The 19,431-nt window shown below is 44.3% G+C and overlaps 1 protein-coding gene across 1 annotated transcript; it reads right to left on the reverse strand.

The window, feature by feature from the left end:
* Positions 1-503: 503 nt before the first annotated feature.
* CCNA2 (cyclin A2) lies at positions 504-10,615 on the reverse strand. Its single transcript, XM_073341029.1, has 8 exons — positions 10,284-10,615; positions 9,360-9,612; positions 6,627-6,739; positions 5,821-6,044; positions 4,700-4,904; positions 3,168-3,281; positions 2,197-2,330; positions 504-1,716 (listed from the first exon to the last, which is right to left on the reverse strand). Exons 1-8 carry the CDS (start codon positions 10,428-10,430, stop codon positions 1,665-1,667), a joined length of 1,242 nt encoding a protein of 413 aa, XP_073197130.1. The 5' UTR covers positions 10,431-10,615; the 3' UTR covers positions 504-1,664.
* Between the last annotated feature and the right edge of the window lie 8,816 nt (positions 10,616-19,431).

Consider the following 19,431-nt stretch of genomic DNA (forward strand, 5'->3'; position numbering starts at 1 on the left):
TTAATCAGTTGATTCAGTCAAGCCTAGGAACAGGCCTCCCAAGCAGCTTTGTACCTGTCTTTCCAGGCCAGAGTGCATTTCATGGCCAGGCCTACATAGTCAGACTCATAGGGTCAAAGAATGGTTTTGCTTGGTATAGGAAGCCAGCTGTTCCATATTTAAACAATTGGAATGAGTTAGAACATAATTTGGGTCAAGATGACCAGTGGGGTAGTTGTCAGTTTTGGATTAGATGTCAGAGTTAAGCTATAGTTTAAACAAGGTAAAATGCCATGTTAGATTCAGAAAGGAATTTCCTTTCACTCCTATTAGTTAGCTTGACCAAGAAGATACATTTCTTGGTGTCTTGGGCTAAGTTTAGAAACAGTTAAGTCCTGCTTTATGGGGGAAAAAAAAGTAGTCCCACTGTTAAGTTGGAATCAGTGGTTACCAGTCAGCTACAGTGATCAATACAGATTAAGATAAGCAAGGACCACTGCCATCAGCTTTAGTACAGGATGTTTATTTGCCAGACTTGCAGATTTCCCTTTAAACCCTGTTCAAGATTTACTGTGCTTATACAAGTTTACAGGAGGAGACAAGTCAGTTTGATTTAACTGTAAAAAGTTTTCAACTACCCCATTACTGGCAGAGTGCTACAACTTAAGCAGAAGACCAATTAAAACCTGACTGACTAAGATTTCCACTGCATAAAAGCCTGCCCAAATGGGCTGTTCTGAATTGAGTATCACTCTAGCTATAACCCACCCATGGCATGGCGCAGGCGGTGATAGTCAGCTGTATTATTCTCTTCCCCCTGTGGAGGGTGTAGTGGTAGTGGCCACTTTCCCTGCTGTAGTTTGCCACCACCCAGCTAGGAAAGCAAGTGGGAGGTAGAGCTTTAGTAATGGAGGGTTGACTCTAGGGAAGCTTTTAGAGAAACTAAAGTTTTACTAAAAAATGCTGCATGAACTTTTACTAGCATCACTTAGACTAGAAAATAGCTACAAGTTAGATGCCATTTCTGTTCACACAAGAGGACACTTCAGCAGTTGTAGTTCTAGCTATCTGATGGCTGCTTTGGAGACCACTACTTAATGATAGTTGGAGCACTAAAATTGGAAAGCCTGCTTTTGAAGCAAGTCCTATTAAATCCTGCCAGCTACTAAAGTCAGTTGAATTTCTTCAAAGTGGTTTTTATATTACATATAAAGTTCTAGAGATATGACAATTAAACCAAAGATTTGATCTAAATTCAGGTGAAATTAAACCTTAGTAGCATCTTGTGTTGACACAGTTGTCAAGTTTGTAATTTGTTCAAAACTTGAGTTAGAACTTGGCCTTTCAGTCACTCCAAAAGTTAAAAATCCTTATTTTATGTACTGCTCCTTAATTGGACATTCTAGTAGTTTTAGAACAAACATTAACAGTTCACCTTCATGGTTAATTCAATACTTGAACAGAACAGCTTTATAAAAAAGAGCTCCAGCTAAATATTTAGAACAAGATTGCATGTACAAAAAGATTTACATTAAAACCATATAAAACTAAACTTCATAATTTCAAGTTACACCACATGTGGTATTATTCTGAAATGATTGTAAGACATCTAAAATATTTACCAGAGTTAAAACTGTACATCGTTTGCAAGTATAATACACTTTTTTTAAAGAGTCTCTTGATTGTTACAATAAATTTAGCATCTCTGGTGGATCAATGAACGATACTCCATGGTACCTGAAGGAGAAAAGGGTATCAGATGTAGTCATGTTAGAATGATCTCTGCTGAAGGGATTACATTACAAAGATAGAATACAGCATTAACAGTTTGTAAACTAGCATATGTCTGCAATGGGGCAGACCATGTTAAATCAAACACTTAATAGGTTTAAAACTCTTTTTTACTAGGTTTTTAGGACTAGAAGGGACATAATGGTCACCTATTGAACTTCATCAAGCAATTCCTGCTATCAGTCTCAATTTCTGGACTGAGACTACATCTTGAGTTGCAAGTCAGGACACCATCTGTTGTAGTTATTAGCTCATTATGTGAGCATACAGCAGCCAAATCACTGACAGGAGTCATGCGTGGATCCAAAAAAAAGCAAAGAAGAGACTTCCAGTCTTGTGTGCGCTGACACGAGAGTAGGATAGCTAGCCTGCTTATCTTAGATTAGAGGTATGTATTGGAGTTTACCCACAGAAGTGGGTACTTACTTTGTACTCTTGTATTTCTCTCTTATGGACTGTTGTGTGTGTTGTGCTGCTCTGAGGTAGGTCTTGTGGAGGTCCATGAGACAAGGCTTAAGGCTTTCAAGGGTATATCCTGTCATTTTGGACAGAGATTCAGGCTGAAGAAAGGGAAAACAAATGGATGGAAAAATCTAGCATATTAATCTGACCAGTTACTTTACAGCATTTTCCCATACTTTGAATGCAAGACAAAAAGCTATACTTCTTGCTATTCTAGACTGGATATTTCATGTCCCCACCTGCAGGTAGAAAGAGGTACTAGCAGAATGCATGATTCCTCAGCAAAGTAGTAAGCTGCTGTTAGTGTTATGTCAATGCACTTTACAAAAAAAGTGAAAATATCAAGCTGGAACTGCCAAAGAATCTTCAGCTGCATGTAATCTTCCATTTTATACCCTCACCCACTGATCTATAACTACTTATCAGACAAAAATTCCAATCATTCATCTTAACTGTGCTAGGCTCTAAGACGTAGCAGTTTGTTCTTCCAGTAGTGGTCCTTTCCTCTGTGTGCTTCCAAGTAGTTAAGGCAAAAGAACTTTTACTGAAACAGTATTTGAGTGTTCCTGCAAGAGGCAGCCTTGAGGAGGAGGAGGGGGGGTACTGGAAATAGCACTAAGAGGTGTCTCAAAAAACCCCCCACCCATATTCTGTAAGGTACTTAGGTTCTCTTCTAGGGAGTTAGCCACTGTTAGAAGCTTGCTGGTTTTGGAATATAGTCAAAGGTCTGGTGTAGAAACCATTACTCAGTTCTGACTAAGGACAATTAAAATAAGACTTCAACTTTCTGTATGAGCTGTTCTTTATAGAAATTATGATTGCTAGCCAAGAATAGGTTTTGATCTTATATCAGGTTGAGGGTGTGCTATTTGCTGTATTTAAGGCTGTTTACTTATAAACAAAGGAGACTTTCTAAAGCTATTTGTTCTACATACCCAGGTTTGTCCAGTGATTGTGTAGCTTGCTAGATGAAATGCTGCAGCAGCAGTAAGTGATGGCAAGTATTTCAAGTATGGGTCAGCATCAATTAGACTCAGCTCCCCCAGATACTGTAAAGAAAGTCATAGCTTCTAATTGTTCAGCAACCACCAGTACAAGATACTTACAGTCTAAGCATCTTCCTTACTAGTTTAAGTGTACTCCAACACTATTTGTTAAGTGGCCTTCAGTACAATGTTTAAGGATTTAGAGCTTTCCAGACACAGACAAGCATCTAATTTTTGCAGCAATATAAATATAGCTTTTAATATTCAAAGGAAAGAGAGTCTCAGATAAAAAAAAGTAGTGTTTGGTTCTACACTTGTTCCTGTGTTATTCCACTTCATATATTTCAAAATATTTTGACTGTACTTGCATAGCTGCTGCCTGTGTCCCAAGGGAGAGTTTAGTTTTACATCAGAACAGTGAGGACTTGAAAAGGACACTTTTAATCTCAGCTAGGATTTAGTCAAATATTGGTGTAGAACAGGGGTGGGTAAACTACAGACCATGGGCTAGATCCAACCTGTCAGGGCTTTGGATCCAGCCTGCAGGACTGCCACCACTGTGGTGAAGCAGGCCCCACGCTGCTCCCAGAAGTGGCCAGCACCACATCCCTGTGGCCCCTGTAGGGTGGGTGGTGGCAGAGGGCTCCATGCATTGCCTTCATCTACAGGCACAGCCCCCTGCAGCTCCCATTGTCCGGGAACAGGGAACTACGGCCAATGGGAGCTGTCAGGGGCAGTGCCTGCAGGTGTGGGTAGTGCATTAAGCCCTCTGCCCTCCCCCAGGGAGATGGTGCCAGACACTTCTGGGAGCAGCATGGCATGGGGCCAGGGCAGGCGGGGAGTCTGCCATAACTCTGCTGCCACCCCACAGCCTCTCCAGTAAGCAGTGCCCAGCTGGAACCCCTCCTGCACCCCAATGTCCTGCCCTGAGCCTGTTCCTGCACACTGCACCCCCTCCCAGACCCCAACCCTAAGCCTACTGCATGCAGGGCCATGAATATTTCCTCCACCCAGATGTGGCTCTTGGGCCAAAATGTTTGCCCACTGCTAGTCTAGAATGAGCCAGTGTTGTAGAGACCACCACATTTACATAGTAAGTCTTCCTGAGAGCCTGTAATAAGCTTTACATTTTAGTTTACTGTAGTTAATCCATTGAATTTATGTCCCGTTCAGCCAAGGCTGAACCAGTATTTGAACACTTTGTGACAAGTGGGAAAGGGCCTCTTTTCTAGCCAATTCTCACGGTAGTGCTACAGGCTCACCACTAGAATAGAGTGCCAGCTGCAACCTCTAGAAACCAGGCAGGGAAGCAAAGCTGCTGTTCTCAGCCTGCCAGTTCTAAATTTCAGTTCTTCAGAAGCTTATTACAATTGGCACATCCCCTCTTTTCTCCAGTGGAGAAAGACAGGAAGCCTGCAAGCTCCACAAGTACTGAGCCTAATGCAACCAGAAAGATCTGGTAACTCCAAGTCCATACTTACCATTGATAAATTCTCCACTTTAACATTGGTCTGCTGGTGTAGGAAGTACTGAGTGAGGAACTGGTTTATTGTTGGAGCTGCCAAGTCAAATGACAAGACTTTCAACACTAAGTGCTCCATCCTTAGGACCTGTTTCTTGGTGTAGGTATCATCTGTGATGTAAACAAACTCTGCTACTTCAGGAGGGTAGATTTCTTCAAACTTCCTGCAGTTTGAAAGAAACAGTGAACTGGCAGATACAGGTAAAGAGAATGTCTATCAGTCTCTTGTGTTTAGTAGAATCATCATGTTTGCCAAATCTGACTGCAGTTTGGGAGATGGCCGAGAACTATACCTCCCTAGAAACTCTGCTGGCTGCTACATTAAGTCACTTTGGCGATCTAGATGTTATACTGAAAGTTTTAAGCAATTCTTCCCAGTACACTATTGATAGTAATGTAATTTTTAGTACCAAAAAAGTACTCCTAGTTACTGTATTTCCAAGAATCTCAAACTAAGTCATGCTCAAAATTTGACTAAAGTTGCCTTTCCATGTTCTCAACCCTATGGACCCGTAGGCCTGGTCTACACTACGGGGGGCCGCGCCATGCAGGGGGAGAAGAGAGAAGGAAATCGACCTAAGATACACAACATCAGCTACAAGAATAGCTGATCTGCCGCTGCTCTCCTGTCGACTCCACTTCCGCCTCTCGCCACCGTGGAGTACAGGAGTTGACAGAAGAGCTATCAGGGATCGCTTTATTGCATCTACACTAGATGTGATAAATTGATCCCGATAGATCAATCGCTACCTGCTGAGCTGGCGGGTAGTGTAGCTGTACCCTGAGAAAAAGGCTTTTTAAAAGCTTTTAAGTATTAGTTACATGAACTCAGATAAAGACAGAAGCCACATTCCATGTTGGACTTGCAAATGTCAGGGTTTTTTTAAAAGCCCATATGAGAATGCCAGATGTGAATCTAGGCCTCCTGAGTCTTCTTGGAGAAGGAAGGATTCACTAAGTTGTGCCACCACCCCCAGCTGAGAAAAAAAATACAGCCCTGAGATTTACCTGCTGGACACCTACAGGAAAGGTTAGCAAGTTCTAATAGTTGAAAAGCAATGGATGCCAGTTTAAACTTACGATGCTAGCAGCATAGCTGCAGTCCCCACAAGCTGAAGCTTCCCTCTCAGCACAGACATTGAAGAAAGAAATCTATCAATGTAGTTTACAGCTAAGTGCAGAGTTTCATTCTGTAATTTATATTCTTCTCCAACTTCCACCAGCCAGTCCACAAGAATAGCTCGCATATTGTTTGTTATATCAGGCTGCTTCTTCATGTAACCCATTTTAGGCTTGCATTTTACCTGTTAAGACAGTTGTGATTGTGTAAGTAAGAGATTCAATTAGCATTTGAATCTTGCAAAGAGGTGAGGCTGTTCCCCAGCCTCGGTTTGCCAGAAGCTAGGAATGGATCACTATGATTACCTGTTCTGTTCATTCCCTCTGAAGGGCCTGGTATTGACCACTGTCAGATACCATGCTAGATGGACCATTGGTGTGACCCAGTGTGATCATTCTTATGTTCTTCTTCTGATGGACCAAAAATCCACCACAGATAAGAATCCAGGGAGTTTGTACTACATCTAAAGTAGAATCTAGTTTAGATATTAACGGTCTTAGGTCACCAGGTCCATTGTCCAGCCAGTATGGGCTTGTTCTCTATTTTGTGTTTAGTGGATTATCTAGCCCGTTTTAGTATAATTTGAGAAGGGTTTAGCAGTTTCATCAGGAAAGGATTCCATGGTCTATCTAGGTCTTCCTTTCTCAGGCTATAAGTTGCTAATTCTGTCACCGTACTAGGTTTAACACTGCATAAGAATTACTCATGCTGTCTAGAAATTAGACTAAACGCTTCTAGTTCTAAGGGCATATTTATGGCCTCTTACCTCCATTTCCCTAAGGTATGTATAGATGTCTTCAATGTAGTCTGGCACCTGGTTAACATTTACTTTTTCTTCCACTTCTTGAGTTACCGATATATCCATAATACTTGGAGAATCTAAACAAATTCAAGGTAGTAGCCACATTATTTTAAGTTTGTGCCAGTTGTCAGCCCACACATTTACAAGAGAGTCTAATGATTACACTAAAACTGGGTTCAGTTTATGCATTTGAGGCACCAAGGCTGCAGCAGTCCAAGGAGACCAGAATGTCATCAGTTTGCAGTTTCATCATACTTCATTCCCATCACTGGGAACTAGACACATTTGTTCTTCAGGAATCTCTTATCAACGTTCCAAGGGAAAGGGAACTCAATGGCAAACTCTCTAACCTGACAATCAGGAGAAGTCACCTTGTGTTACCACAGTAAAATAAAAATTAAAGTTCTGTGCTGATTTAGAGTAAGCCAAAGCCTTTGATCAGTGAGTTTAGAGGTTGGTCTAACATGGAGGTAGATTTTCACAATGTGGATTAATCATAGAATATCAGGGTTGGAAGGGACCTCAGGAGGTCTAGTCCAACGCCCTGCTCAAAAGCAGGACCCATCCCCAATTAAATCATCCCAGCCAGGGCTTTCAACTAATCAGTTGCCAGAGCTACAAAACTAGGCTACTGATATGGTCCTTCCGCAGAAGCATTTACATGTGCGGAATGTTAGACAAACTGTAGTTAATATCCCATTGTCATTATTTTAGGAATCTACAGGCTACCATATAAGTTATGCAAGTTAACCTACTCTAGATCCATTTAATACTGGGGGGGGGGCACGAAGAAGAGGATTAAGGAATTACATTGTGGATTCTAGTTCTGAAATTGGATTAGACCTTTTAGACAAAAATGTCTAAAAGGAACTATAGAATTATGTATTAGTATTGTTATATTCAGTCATGTGTTTAATAAATGGCATGTTGTGATGTACCTGTGCATACACATCGAGTCAATACAGAATGGAGCAAGACTGCAACATAACAGCAGTTTGTGTTGCCCCACACTTGGGTTCACAGTAACCCCTGACCTCCACATCCCTCTGTAGTAATAGAGGGCCCCCCCACCCCCTAAATGAATTCAAGCATTTTGAAGCACTTATTTTCAGAGTGAGTTTGGCGCTCCCAGCTCTTGTACTCACATCTGGAGACAGCAGAAGCGAGAGGCACTACCCTATCAGTAGCCTCTGAGCTAAGAGCGTTCCAGTCTCTGCAGAGACTATGCCTGGAGTTAAATAGTCTGCTTCTCTTCCCCTCAGCCTCTAAGACTGTAGCCAGGAGCAGAGCTCTAGAGTGGTTTGTGTCTCCCTGCAATCCACAACTCCCTCCAATGAGGTACAAGGTGGCAGGGTTCAAACATGTCAGTTGCTCATGAGCCACAGTGGGACTGAGAAGGGTAAGGGCACACACAAATATGGCAATTATTGGGCCAAGCAGAGCTATTGGCTGAAAATAGCTTTGGTAATTCACAGGGAGGAAGCATCGGGAAGAAATAGAGTAGCTTCAGGGATTAGCCCAGTGTACCAATTCAATCTGCCTCCTCTCCAAAAGCCTCTAGACGTGGGAGGTTTCAGAGTAGCAGCTGTGTTAGTCTGTATTCGCAAAAAGAAAAGGCGTACTTGTGGCACCTTAGAGACTCTAAGGTGCCACAAGTACTCCTTTAGATTTGGGAGGTCTTCTAAACAACCCTAAATCACTCAAACTGGACCTTTACAGGAAGGTATTAGTTTTCCATTATTTATGGAAAGATCACAGCAGAGACTGACACTTCCCTGTGGGTACTGCTCTGATCCAAGATTTAGAATAGTCTAGTCTTCCCATGATCATGTTGTAAATCTCTATTTGTGATAAATTACTTACGATAATCCAGTTGAGGTTGAGATTGGAAGTGCAATTTAAAGATACCTGCATCCAGTTTCTACTAGCATTTTGCTAACTTAGTTTACTGAATCATTGCCTGTGGTATCAGGTCAGTGACAGGGGCGTAGTGGGAAAAATGTTCACTTCAGAAAAAACAAGTGAATATGTTATGGATCAGCTAGACAAATGCTGATAAGGTGCAGTGGACACTGTCTGGGGTTCTCTGGTCAGTGTCCCCCTCTGGATCCCTGCTTTTGAACCCATAACTCTCACTCCTGGTCCCCGTTTTTTCATTTGTTGTCCCTGTAATCTTTTGACACCTGGGTCTAGTGGATCCTCCCCAGGGCAGCGGGCAGGCACTAGAGAAGAGACCTTTAGATGAGGATAGGTTAGTGACTCCTCCCTCCCTCAACAGCAGTGGTTCTCAACCCCCAACCCAATCAGGACACAGCTGCAGCCCATGAGACATCAGGGCCATACCAGTAGTATATATATTTTGAGTGGATGGATGTGGCCTACAGTTCACAAGAGAGCTGCATATACAGCCCACAATAGTAAATAAGTTGAGAACCATGGCTCAATAGGAACTGACAAATGCATTAGGAATCTTGGAGAGATTTAAGTCTAGTATTCTTGTTAGAATACTTTGTGTTTGATAAGACTACAGATCTGTAACTTTCAGCCCCAATTAAATTTATGTAGTACCCAATTAAACTGCTGTAGTATTGTATGAAGCAGCCTATATGACAATCCAGAACTGAATTGGGCATATCAATTTCAAAGACATAAGCTATGCTTTATACACCATTTTCTGTTGGTAACTAACATACTTACCAAAACTAAGATCCATTGGATTTTCTATGGGTGCCAAGGGTTTTCTGTCTCCTAATGACGTTACAGCTGTATTTAAGCCTAGGACCCCTTCATGGGGCACAGCCTTTTTAGGAACCACTTGCCTCTTTCGTCTCTCCCCATCAGGCTCATCCATATGGATGGCAAAAGCAGGTTGTTTGTTACCCGCTTTCCCAGCTGGAACCTTGCCATAGTTTTCATCATTAATACTCCAGGGTGCGTGAGCAAGAGCAGCCTAGAATAAGAGTTTGCCATTAGTGTTTCCATGGAGCCCTCCTTTCATCCAACAGGGCTCCGGAGCCCAAGGGAGCACAGACGCGCCACATTTCCATCGCAGCCTAACGCCCGGCGGTTTCCATCGCGATTTAGGGCTGTCCACGGAGGTTATTCCGAGCTAGTCACGTCGTGCCGGAGCAGTCAGCCCCCTCTCTCCTGCTAGCGAAGAGCCACCGCCATGTGCCCGGCCTGCGCGCGGAGGCCCGCGCTCCCAGGTGCTCAGCCTAAGCGGGAGCCGCGGAGGCTGCCCGGCTCTCGGCAATGCTGGCGCACTGCTGGCTAGGCTCCCCGCCCATCCCAGCCCGAGCTCCGGCGCCCCAGCCCAGCAGGGGCCAGCTCCCCCGGTCGGCTGCTGACAGCTTGTTGCCGCCGGGCCCGCTCATTGCTCCGCGGGGCGCAGCGGAGGGAAGCGCGGCCCTAAGATGGCGGACGCCGGGCGGCTGCTCACGCTGCGGGGAGCGAGAGCCGGGGCCCCAGGCACAGGAGCCGGTCCCGGAGGCTGCAGCGCCCCGGCGTAGACGCGCCCGCCCGTCCCTAGAAGCGGTAGGGCTGACGCGGGCACAGCCAGCACCAGAGCCCCAGCCCGTAGCTCCCCCGCCCGGCAGCCCCACCGTGCAGCGCCCGCCTTGCCTGCTGCTGGGTCGGGCGGCGCTGGTTGCCCCGCAGCAGCGCCAGCACCGGGCGGGCCCCGAGGGCGGCGGCGGGCGGCCGCGCTTTGCCGCTGGGGGGCACATTCTCCTGGTTCTCCTGCTCCGGGTCAGCGGCGCCCGTCAGCATCGTCCCAGCGCCGGGGGGCTCGTGCGGGCCTCGGCAGCCGCGTGCACCGAGGGGTGGGGGGGTCGGAGCTCGGCAGGCACCCGGCGCCGCGCTACTGGGGTGCCCGGGAGAGAGGGGGCTCGCGCTACGGGCAGCTCCTCTAGCCCGCTCCGCTCCCACCGTTCAAGTAGCCCGCGACTATTGAATCCGCCAATGGGGAACCCGGGGCCGTACGTCACACCGCCTACGGCACCCCGCGGGGGCCAAACGCCCTGCGCGATTAGTCGGCGTGGGCGGGGCGGGAGAGAACGGCGCGAGGGGCAGGCACGGGGCGGGGGAAGGGTGGGGGAGCGCGGCCTCTTGCGGCGCCGCGGCGCCCCGCCAGGCTGACGGCGCCGCGGTAGGAGCGCAAGGCCCCGATCCCGCAAACCCTCGGGCACGTGGCGGTGGGGTGAAAAAGGCGTTGGCGCCTAGGGCGTCGGGGCGCGCGCCTCTCCTGTAAAGCGGAGCAAACCCAGGCAAGTGAGGCGACCCCCCCAGGGGTCTCGGTGGGAGGCTCACGGCACGGGATTAATGTCTTTAACCTCATAGTTTTCTGCGGTCTCAAGTCTTGTAATCCCGCATTTGTGAATGAAGGAGCGAGGTGAATTTGAGCCTGGAGGCTCCGTCACTATCATCTTTTTCTTTCTTTCTTTCTTTCTTTCTTTCTTTTATTTTCACTTTCTTAAGTAAAACTAGATTTAATTAGGGCTTGTCTAGAGGGACACCTATTCCCGCTTAACTGCCTGCGTGGATGCTCTTATGCCAGAGTAAGAGTTCTTTGCTCCTGTTTAGTTTTAGCTGATCTGGAAGTGGATTAAATTGATCTGGAATTCTAAAAAAAATTATTCCAGAATAAGAGCTCCACACACGGAGTTAGGAATAGCAATTATGCTTTATATTCACACCCTACTTTGATCCAAATTAACTTCTCAGTGTAGACAAGCCCTTACATTGTATATTTGTGCAGTGGAGAGGGCAATGATCAGTGTTGAATAAAATCTCCCTTTTTAGATAATAATCTATTTCTTATGAAAACTTAGAAACCCAACTCAGGGTATCTTGGATAATGGAATATATATATTTCCAAAACAGTCAGAATTGGAAAACAATTGTATTTCATGTAGATCGTTTTAACACAGGATTAATTCAATCTTATTATACTTGGGATCAGCAGCACTGCAGGATATAAGAGCTTGGATTTTAACACTAAATCCTAAAGCAGAAAATTTACAGCAAAAAGTATGGAATAACAGCTCAACTCTTGCCATACTCCTCTAATGGAGCCAAACACAGAAAAGGCAGATTCACCCCTGGTTTTGGTCAAATTACCCTTTTAACTCTGCTGCCTAGTATGGGGCATGATCCAAGTCCCATAGAAGTCAATGAAAAGACTCTCACTTTAGTTCAATGGGCTTTGGATCATCCAAACTCCCAGACCCTGGGGATAGTTTTGAATATGTGAACCAGCTACCCCATTGTTTGTTTTTTATGCCTGTAACTGGGAATTGTTTATCTCTTTTCCTTTTTCTATAAAGGATCCAGGGGCGCTGGAATAATTTTTATAGTGGGGGTGTTGAGAGCCATTGTACAGTTGTACCAAACTGTAAATCCTGTATATAATAGAAACCACTTCAAGTTGGGGGTGTGGCAGCATCTCCCATGCCTGTAGTTCCAGCACCTGCGTAAGGACCCAATAGCTGGTTTTCCTGTCTGAAAGTTGGCACTTTTGTGTATATAGAATTCCCTTTTTGCCCCTCTATGGGTAGTGATTTTTTAATTTCAAGTTACTGACTCATTTAAAATTATTAATCACATTTTTATCATCTGTATAGAGGGTTCCCCCATGCTATTAAGTGGCACAAAATCTTGTAGATAAATGATGCTGTATTTGACATCTTTCTCATTATAAGGGCAGTTTATAGTGCTTATTTCACAGTGAACATTTACTTTACTTAGTATAATATAATTTAATAATAATCCTTGGAAAAGTTCACCGTATGACAAAACTATCTACACATACAGGCCTTTACTTACAGAGTGAATTTGGAAACATAAAAAGAAAAGGAGGACTTGTGGCACCTTAGAGACTAACCACTTTATTTGAGCATGAGCTTTCGTGAGCTACAGCTCACTTCATCGGATGCATGCCGTGGAAACTGTAGCAGACTTTATATATACACAGAGAATATGAAAAAATACCTTCTCCCACCCCACTGTCCAGCTGGTAATAGCTTATCTAAAGTGATCATGTTATTAATGAGATTTGTAGTGGCATTTAAAACCACTGATTTTATTTTTTTTTAAGGTTTGAGACATTTTCTGAGCTGTTATATTTTGAAATGCATATGATGTAAATAAAAAGTAATATTAAAAAAGATTGGTATATTACTACAGTTAATGTAGTGCTTGTGTTAAAGGTGTACGCTGATATACATCAGACTCAAGTCCTGTTATTTCTTCAAAACTAACACAGCAATGACACTGGCAGTATAAGTTTCCCCATTCTATCACATTAATATCTCCACCCATTTCTGGAGGGACCACCTCTGGGAGTCAGAAAATAATTCAGTCTTCATGAATGTCCAGTCCTCTGCTGACACTGACAAAGGTACCAGTTGTGATAATGTTCTTTGAGAACAGCTATCCACTAAAAATTGAACTCAGACCATTACAACTAATTTCACCAACCTAAGGACTGCAGGATCGCACCTTTATAGGCGACATGGAACCACTGATGCTATCACCACCAGTCCCTCCTACTGGTTGGCTTTTGTATTTTGAGGAGGGAGAGTGGGCGTGGGAGGGAAGCAGGAAATAGTTCTAGTTAGCACATTAATTTGTTTTAAATAATATATGTAATAAAAAAAAGTTTTTCTAGTGCCTGGTAGATCAAAAGCCAGTTGGTCTAGAGAGACAAAATTACTGTTAAGATATAAATTAATTGCTCTTGGCTTCTTTTCTGAGCTAAATATAGCTTATATAAAGTTCAAATGCAATGGGGGTTTTCTATTACTAAGATGGTGAAAAAAAATTGCTAGCTATGGAAGTATAAAAATAAGGCTATTGAGGATTATCTGTTTTGCCTAATTATTAATTAAATGTGTCCACAACTTTGAATATTTAACCATGATCCTATATAGCATTTAAAGCAACATTTATTAATTTATTAGATATTCAGGATATACATACCCATATTTTTGCTTTCTCTTCTCCCTTCCAAGGAGATTTTGGCTGATTTTACACTGATTTTTTTCCCTGGATGATATTATATTTTATGTGAATACTGCATCTTTATTATACTTTTGATTCTGAAACGGTAAAAATGTTTTTAAATGACATTATTACTGTTCTTTTGGTAAACAATAGAAGAAAACAGTTGTGGAAAGATGAATAAAAGGCATGGAATAAAAAATATGCTCATTTCACATTGTGAACAGACCTTAGTTACTTGAAGATGATAAATGAATACAAACTTTGATTTAATATGGTAAAACTATAAATATATTTATTGCTAAATTCAGTGGTCTAAAGGACAATACAACTCTGTGAAGAGATACACCAGAAACAAAAGGATTCCAGCACCAGAAATGCTGAAAATAATTTAAAATTCATTTTATTTTGTGCTATGTTTTATTTGCATTTGTAAATAACATAAATACGGAGAGGCAGCATGGGCCAGTGATAGGGAACTGGCCAGGGACTCAGGAAACGTAGATTCTGTTACCAGCTCTGCTAGTGACCAGATTTGTGATCTTGGGAAAGTCATGTCTCCTATCTGTGCCTCTGTTTCCCATCCTAATGTACACTGTAAGCTCTTTGGACTGTCTCTCAGGTGTTTGTTCAGTACCTAGCACAACTGGGTCCCAATCTCAGATGAGACCTCTAACCACTGCTGTAATACAAATAAATAATTTTAACACCACATGCAATTAATCTTTAAATAAACTGGAAGCCAGTGTGAGAATGAGAGCCAGATTGAACTGAGTAGACCCATGTACCCAGTCCCCTCAGTGCATGCTACTTTTGACACAAGGAGGTTAATAGGAATGCCTCTGTGGTACTACCTGCATCTGCTCACACCAGTGGACCCGCAGAGGAGATTACAAGCATGAAGAAGCTGGGTGAAGGCACAGTGTGGACCAATGTTTAGGTTGTTCCCTTTGGCAGCAGCACTGCAAGGAAAGCAAACACTTTCCAAGCTTCTATTGCTGCTGCACTGCCAGGGAGCTAGCAAAAGCAACAGAGGGCCACTCTGAATTGGTGCAAGCCCTCGTCTTGGAAGGCTAACCCTGAAGAGAACACCTTGTGCCCCCAGTGGATGTTGGAAAATGTATATATTTTTGTACACTGGTGTGGTGGGGCAGTGCCCCACCCCCTGAGAAGAAGGGCTGAACCAGGCCAGAGGCCCCGCAGACCCACAGCAGCCAATCAGAAAAGGCCTACTGGGAGCCAGTCGGGGCCAGGATTACAGCCAGCCAATCAGGGCTAGGCTAGGCCCTATATAAAGGCTGTCCAGGAAGCAAGCAGGGTAGTCTCTCCCTGGTGCTTAAGAGAGGAGGACTGGCTCCTGAGCCTGAAAGGCTGCACCTTGAGCAGTGCAGGGGAAGGGCAGAAGGAGCTGGGGAGCTAAGGAAAACCCCCAGGCTGCTGGCCTAGCTACAAAGGGTGGGGCAGGTGTATAGGACCAAAAGGGAAGCAGCCCAGGGACAATAGCAGGGCAAGGGGAGAGAAGGAGGGCAGAGAGGCTGCTGCTAGAGGGTCCCTGGATTGGACCCTCCCCTGTACTACACCTGGCTGAAGAAGGGCATGGCCTGATCCAGGCTGTAGATGGTCCCTGTGACAAAGGGGCTAGACTCTGAGACTGCAGCTGGTCACTACAGGAGGTGCAGATGGTGGACTGCTGCTAACACCAAACCCCAGGAAGGGGGCTAGACCAGAGCAGTGGATGCTGTCAGAGGGCAGTGTCCTGCAGAGGATGCTAACGAGCATTGTGGGTCCAGCTGCCAGCAGGGTGAGGGATGGATGGGACACCACCAGCAGAGGGCACCCCACAGAGGACAGAGCTAATTTCCGGAGGTCCCACAGTGGTGAGTGCCAACCCTGTCATAACCGGACTCCCTGTTTCTTCCATGGGGGGGGCGCGAGGGGAATGCCTCCCACTCTCCAAGATGCACAAATTTGGGGGAAATGCAATAACTATACATGGGAAGAGGATATTTGGACTGGATCAAAGACCTCAGCAGCTGGGCTACTTTACAAATTGACAGACATTTCATAAGGGTATTACACTTTGGCCTTTTGAATTTTGGTCATTGGTCTAATTTTAAGATTAGATAATAAAAAATAATTCAGTGCTTTAATGTACACTATCCAGATCAAGCAGCCATCAAACACTAAATTTACTTGTGAATTCTAAGCTGACTGTTTGGTGACCAACTAGAAGATAAGAATGGCCATATTGGATCAGATCAAAGGTCCATCTAGCCCAGTATCTTGTCTTCCACCAGTGGCCAATCCAGGGTGCTCCAACAAGAATGAACAGAACAGGTAATCATAAAGTGATCCATCTCGTCGTCCATTCCTAGCTTCTGGCAAACAGAGGCTAGGAACACCATCCCTGTCCATCCTGGCTAATAAGCCATTGGTGGACCTAGCCTCCATGAATTTATCTCTTTCTTTTTTGAACCATGTTGACTATTCCCCAACAAATTACGTTCACCTATGTACCTGACAATTTTGTTCTTTACAATAGTTTGAACCACTCTACCTGGTACTGAAGTCAGGCTTATCGGCCTGTAATTGCCAGGCTCACCTCTGGAGCCCTTTTTAAAAATTGGCGTCACATTAGCTATCCTCCAGTCATTGGTACAGAAGCTGATTTAAATGATAGGTTACAGACTACAGTTAGCAGTCCTGCAATTTCACATTTGAGTTCCTTCAGAACTCTTGGGTGAATACCATCTGGTCCTGGTGACTTATTGCTGTTTAGTTTATCAATTTGTTCCAAAACCACCTCTAATGACACCTCAATCTGAGACAGTTCCTCAGATGTCACCTAAAAAGAATGGCCCAGGTTTGGGAATCTCCCACACATCGTCAACTGTGAAGACTGATGCAAAGAATTCATTTAGTTTCTCTGCGATGGCCTTATCATTGAGTGCTCCTTTAGCATCTCCATCATCCCGTGGCCTCACTGGTTGTTTAGCAGGTTTCCTGCTTCTGCTGTACTTAAAATTTTTTTTGCTATTATTTTTGAGTCTTTGGCTAGCTGTTCTTTGATTTTTTTTTTGGCCTTCCTAGTTATATTTTTACACTTCATTTGCTCCTTTCTATTTTCTTCATTAGGATTTATCATCCTTTTTAAAGGATGCCGTTTTGCTTCTCACTGTTTTTACTTTGTTTAGCCACAGTGGCGCTCTTTTGGTGCTCTTACTGTGTGTTTTTTATGGCTCTATCCCAAAGGTGGACAAACTATGGCCCGTAGGCAATATCCAGCCCACCCCTGATGCTCCCCCTCCCGTGCAGCCTTAGCTTGCTGTGCTGCCAGCGGGGGAGGGGGCTGCCCTGCAGTGGCAGGGGAGAGCAGGAAGAGAGGCTCACCTGCAGCCACAGGGGAGCAGGCGGGTGGTGAAAGTATGGCGAACGTGGACGCAGGACTCAGGAGCACTGGGCGGTGAGGCAGCCAGCCAGAGAGAAGCAGCACTTTGAAGGGGAAACAGCTGCTTCTCTCTGGCTGCGCAGCTGCCCCTGCTCCTCCAGAGTCCTCCACCCATGTTTGCAGGGCTGCATTCTGAAAGGGGCTTTAGAGGGGGGCCTGTCAAGGGGTGGGGTTGGGGCAGTCAGGGAGCAGGGGGGGTTGGATAGGAGGTGGGGTCTGGGGGGGGTGGTTTGGGGCAGTCGGGGAGCGGGGGGGTGGTCAGGTGACAAGGAATGGGGGGGTTGGATGGGTTGGGGGTTCTGAGCGGGGCAGTCAGGGGGCAGGAAGTGGGAGGGGGTGGTTAGGGTTTGGGGAGACGTAGCCTTCCCTACCCAGCCCTCCATACAGTTTTGGAACCCTGATGGGGCCCTCAGGCCAAAAAGTTTGCCCACCCCTGCTCTATCCCATGCAGCTTGCAGGGATTTTACTTTTGGTGCTGTACCTTTTTATTTTCTGTTTAACTAACCTCCACATTTTTGTGTAGTTCCCCTTTCTGAAATTAAATGCTCCAGTGTTGTGCTGCTGTGATATTTTCCCCACCACAGGGATGTTTCAATTTAATTATATTATGCTCACTATTACCAAGCGCTTCAGCTATAGTCACCTCTTGGATCTGATCCTGTGCTCCACTTAAGAATGAATGAAGAATTGCCTGCCTGCCTTGTTGGTTCCAGGACTAGCTGCTGCAAGCAGCAGTCACTTAAGGTGTAAAGAACTACACCCATCCAGTACATTTTGTCGGCTTGATGGATTCCTTCTGAACAAAAGCATGTCAGCAAAATACGTATACCTTAGTCTCTCTGCATCTTGATCGTGTTGAATGATAGACCCAAAATAGGTTGATTTCCCTTTTAACTGTCATTTTAACACCAATAACTAGAAAAGAATCGTTATTTTAAAATAGTATCTGTCATAAATATAAAGGGAAGGGTAAACCCCTTTAAAATCCCTCCTGGCCAGAGGAAAAATCCTCTCACCTGTAAAGGGTTAAGAAGCTAAAGGTAACCTTGCTGGCACCTGACCAAAATGACCAATGAGGAGACAAGATACTTTCAAAAGCTGGGAGGAGGGAGAGAAACAAAGGGTCTGTGTCTGTCTATATGCTGCTTTTGCTGGGGATAGACCAGGAATGGAGTCTTACAACTTTTAGTAAGTAATCTAGCTAGGTATGTGTTAGATTATGACTTCTTTAAATGGCTGAGAAAAGAATTGTACTGAATAGAATGACTATTTCTATCTTTTTTGTAACTTAAGGTTTTTCCTAGAGGGATTCTCTATGTTTTGAATCTAATTACCCTGTAAGGTATCTACCATCCTGATTTTACAGAGGTGATTCCTTTACCTCTATTTCTATTAAAAGTCATCTTGTAAGAAAACTGAATGCTTTTTCATTGTTCTCAGATCCAAGGGTTTGGGTCTGTGGTCACTTATGCAAATTGGTGAGGATTTTTACCAAACCTTTCCCAGGAACTGGGGTGCAAGGGTTGGGAGGATTTGGGGGGAAAGATGTGTCCAAACTACATTTCCCAGTAAACCCAGTTAGAGTTTGGTGGTGGCAGTGGATATTCCAAGGACAAAGGATAAAATTAATTTGTACTTTGGGGAAGCTTAACCTAAGCTGGTAAAAGTAAGCTTAGGAGGTTTTCATGCAGGTCCCCACATCTGTACCCTAGAGTTCAGAGTAGGGGAGGAACCTTGACACTATCTGATCTAGTTTTCAGGATGGTCTTTCCATTTAATTTTATAGCAGGCAATTCTTCATCCATACTTCTAATGTTCTGGAATAATTGCAGTTGCTCAATTAGTTTTTTTTTACCTGCTGGATCTCTACGGCAAAGGAAACAGTAGGTTTAAAACCAACACATAGTTGCTTTTGGAATGGGTCGGCTTACCTCCTACATAGTGGTGGAGTTAATGGGAATGTGAGGAAGAAAAGGAAGCCAGATTCAAGAGGCTTGATAGTGTGTGTGGTTTTTTTTAAGTTGAAAACAACCCTGGAACTGTGGAGGCTACTATCTGAATTTTTAACCTACTGTTTAAAAACATCCTAAACATTAACAAGAAATTAATAAGAGGAACCATTTCTCTTCTCCCATTACTTTGTGTAATTGACAGCACTTTAAATAATTTTCACAACTATGCTGGTATAGTCAGGCAATTTTGACTTGCTCCCACAGAATTCTCCACATCTGCAGGAGACAGTGGTGTCAGATCCTGATGCAGTATCAAGACCTGGCTTCTGTTTGAGTGGGTCTTTCACACAATAGCAGGGAACAGGAAAAA

This window comes from Lepidochelys kempii, chromosome 4 (genome assembly GCF_965140265.1).
Source record: "Lepidochelys kempii isolate rLepKem1 chromosome 4, rLepKem1.hap2, whole genome shotgun sequence".
In the NCBI taxonomy this organism is placed as follows: domain Eukaryota; kingdom Metazoa; phylum Chordata; order Testudines; family Cheloniidae; genus Lepidochelys; species Lepidochelys kempii.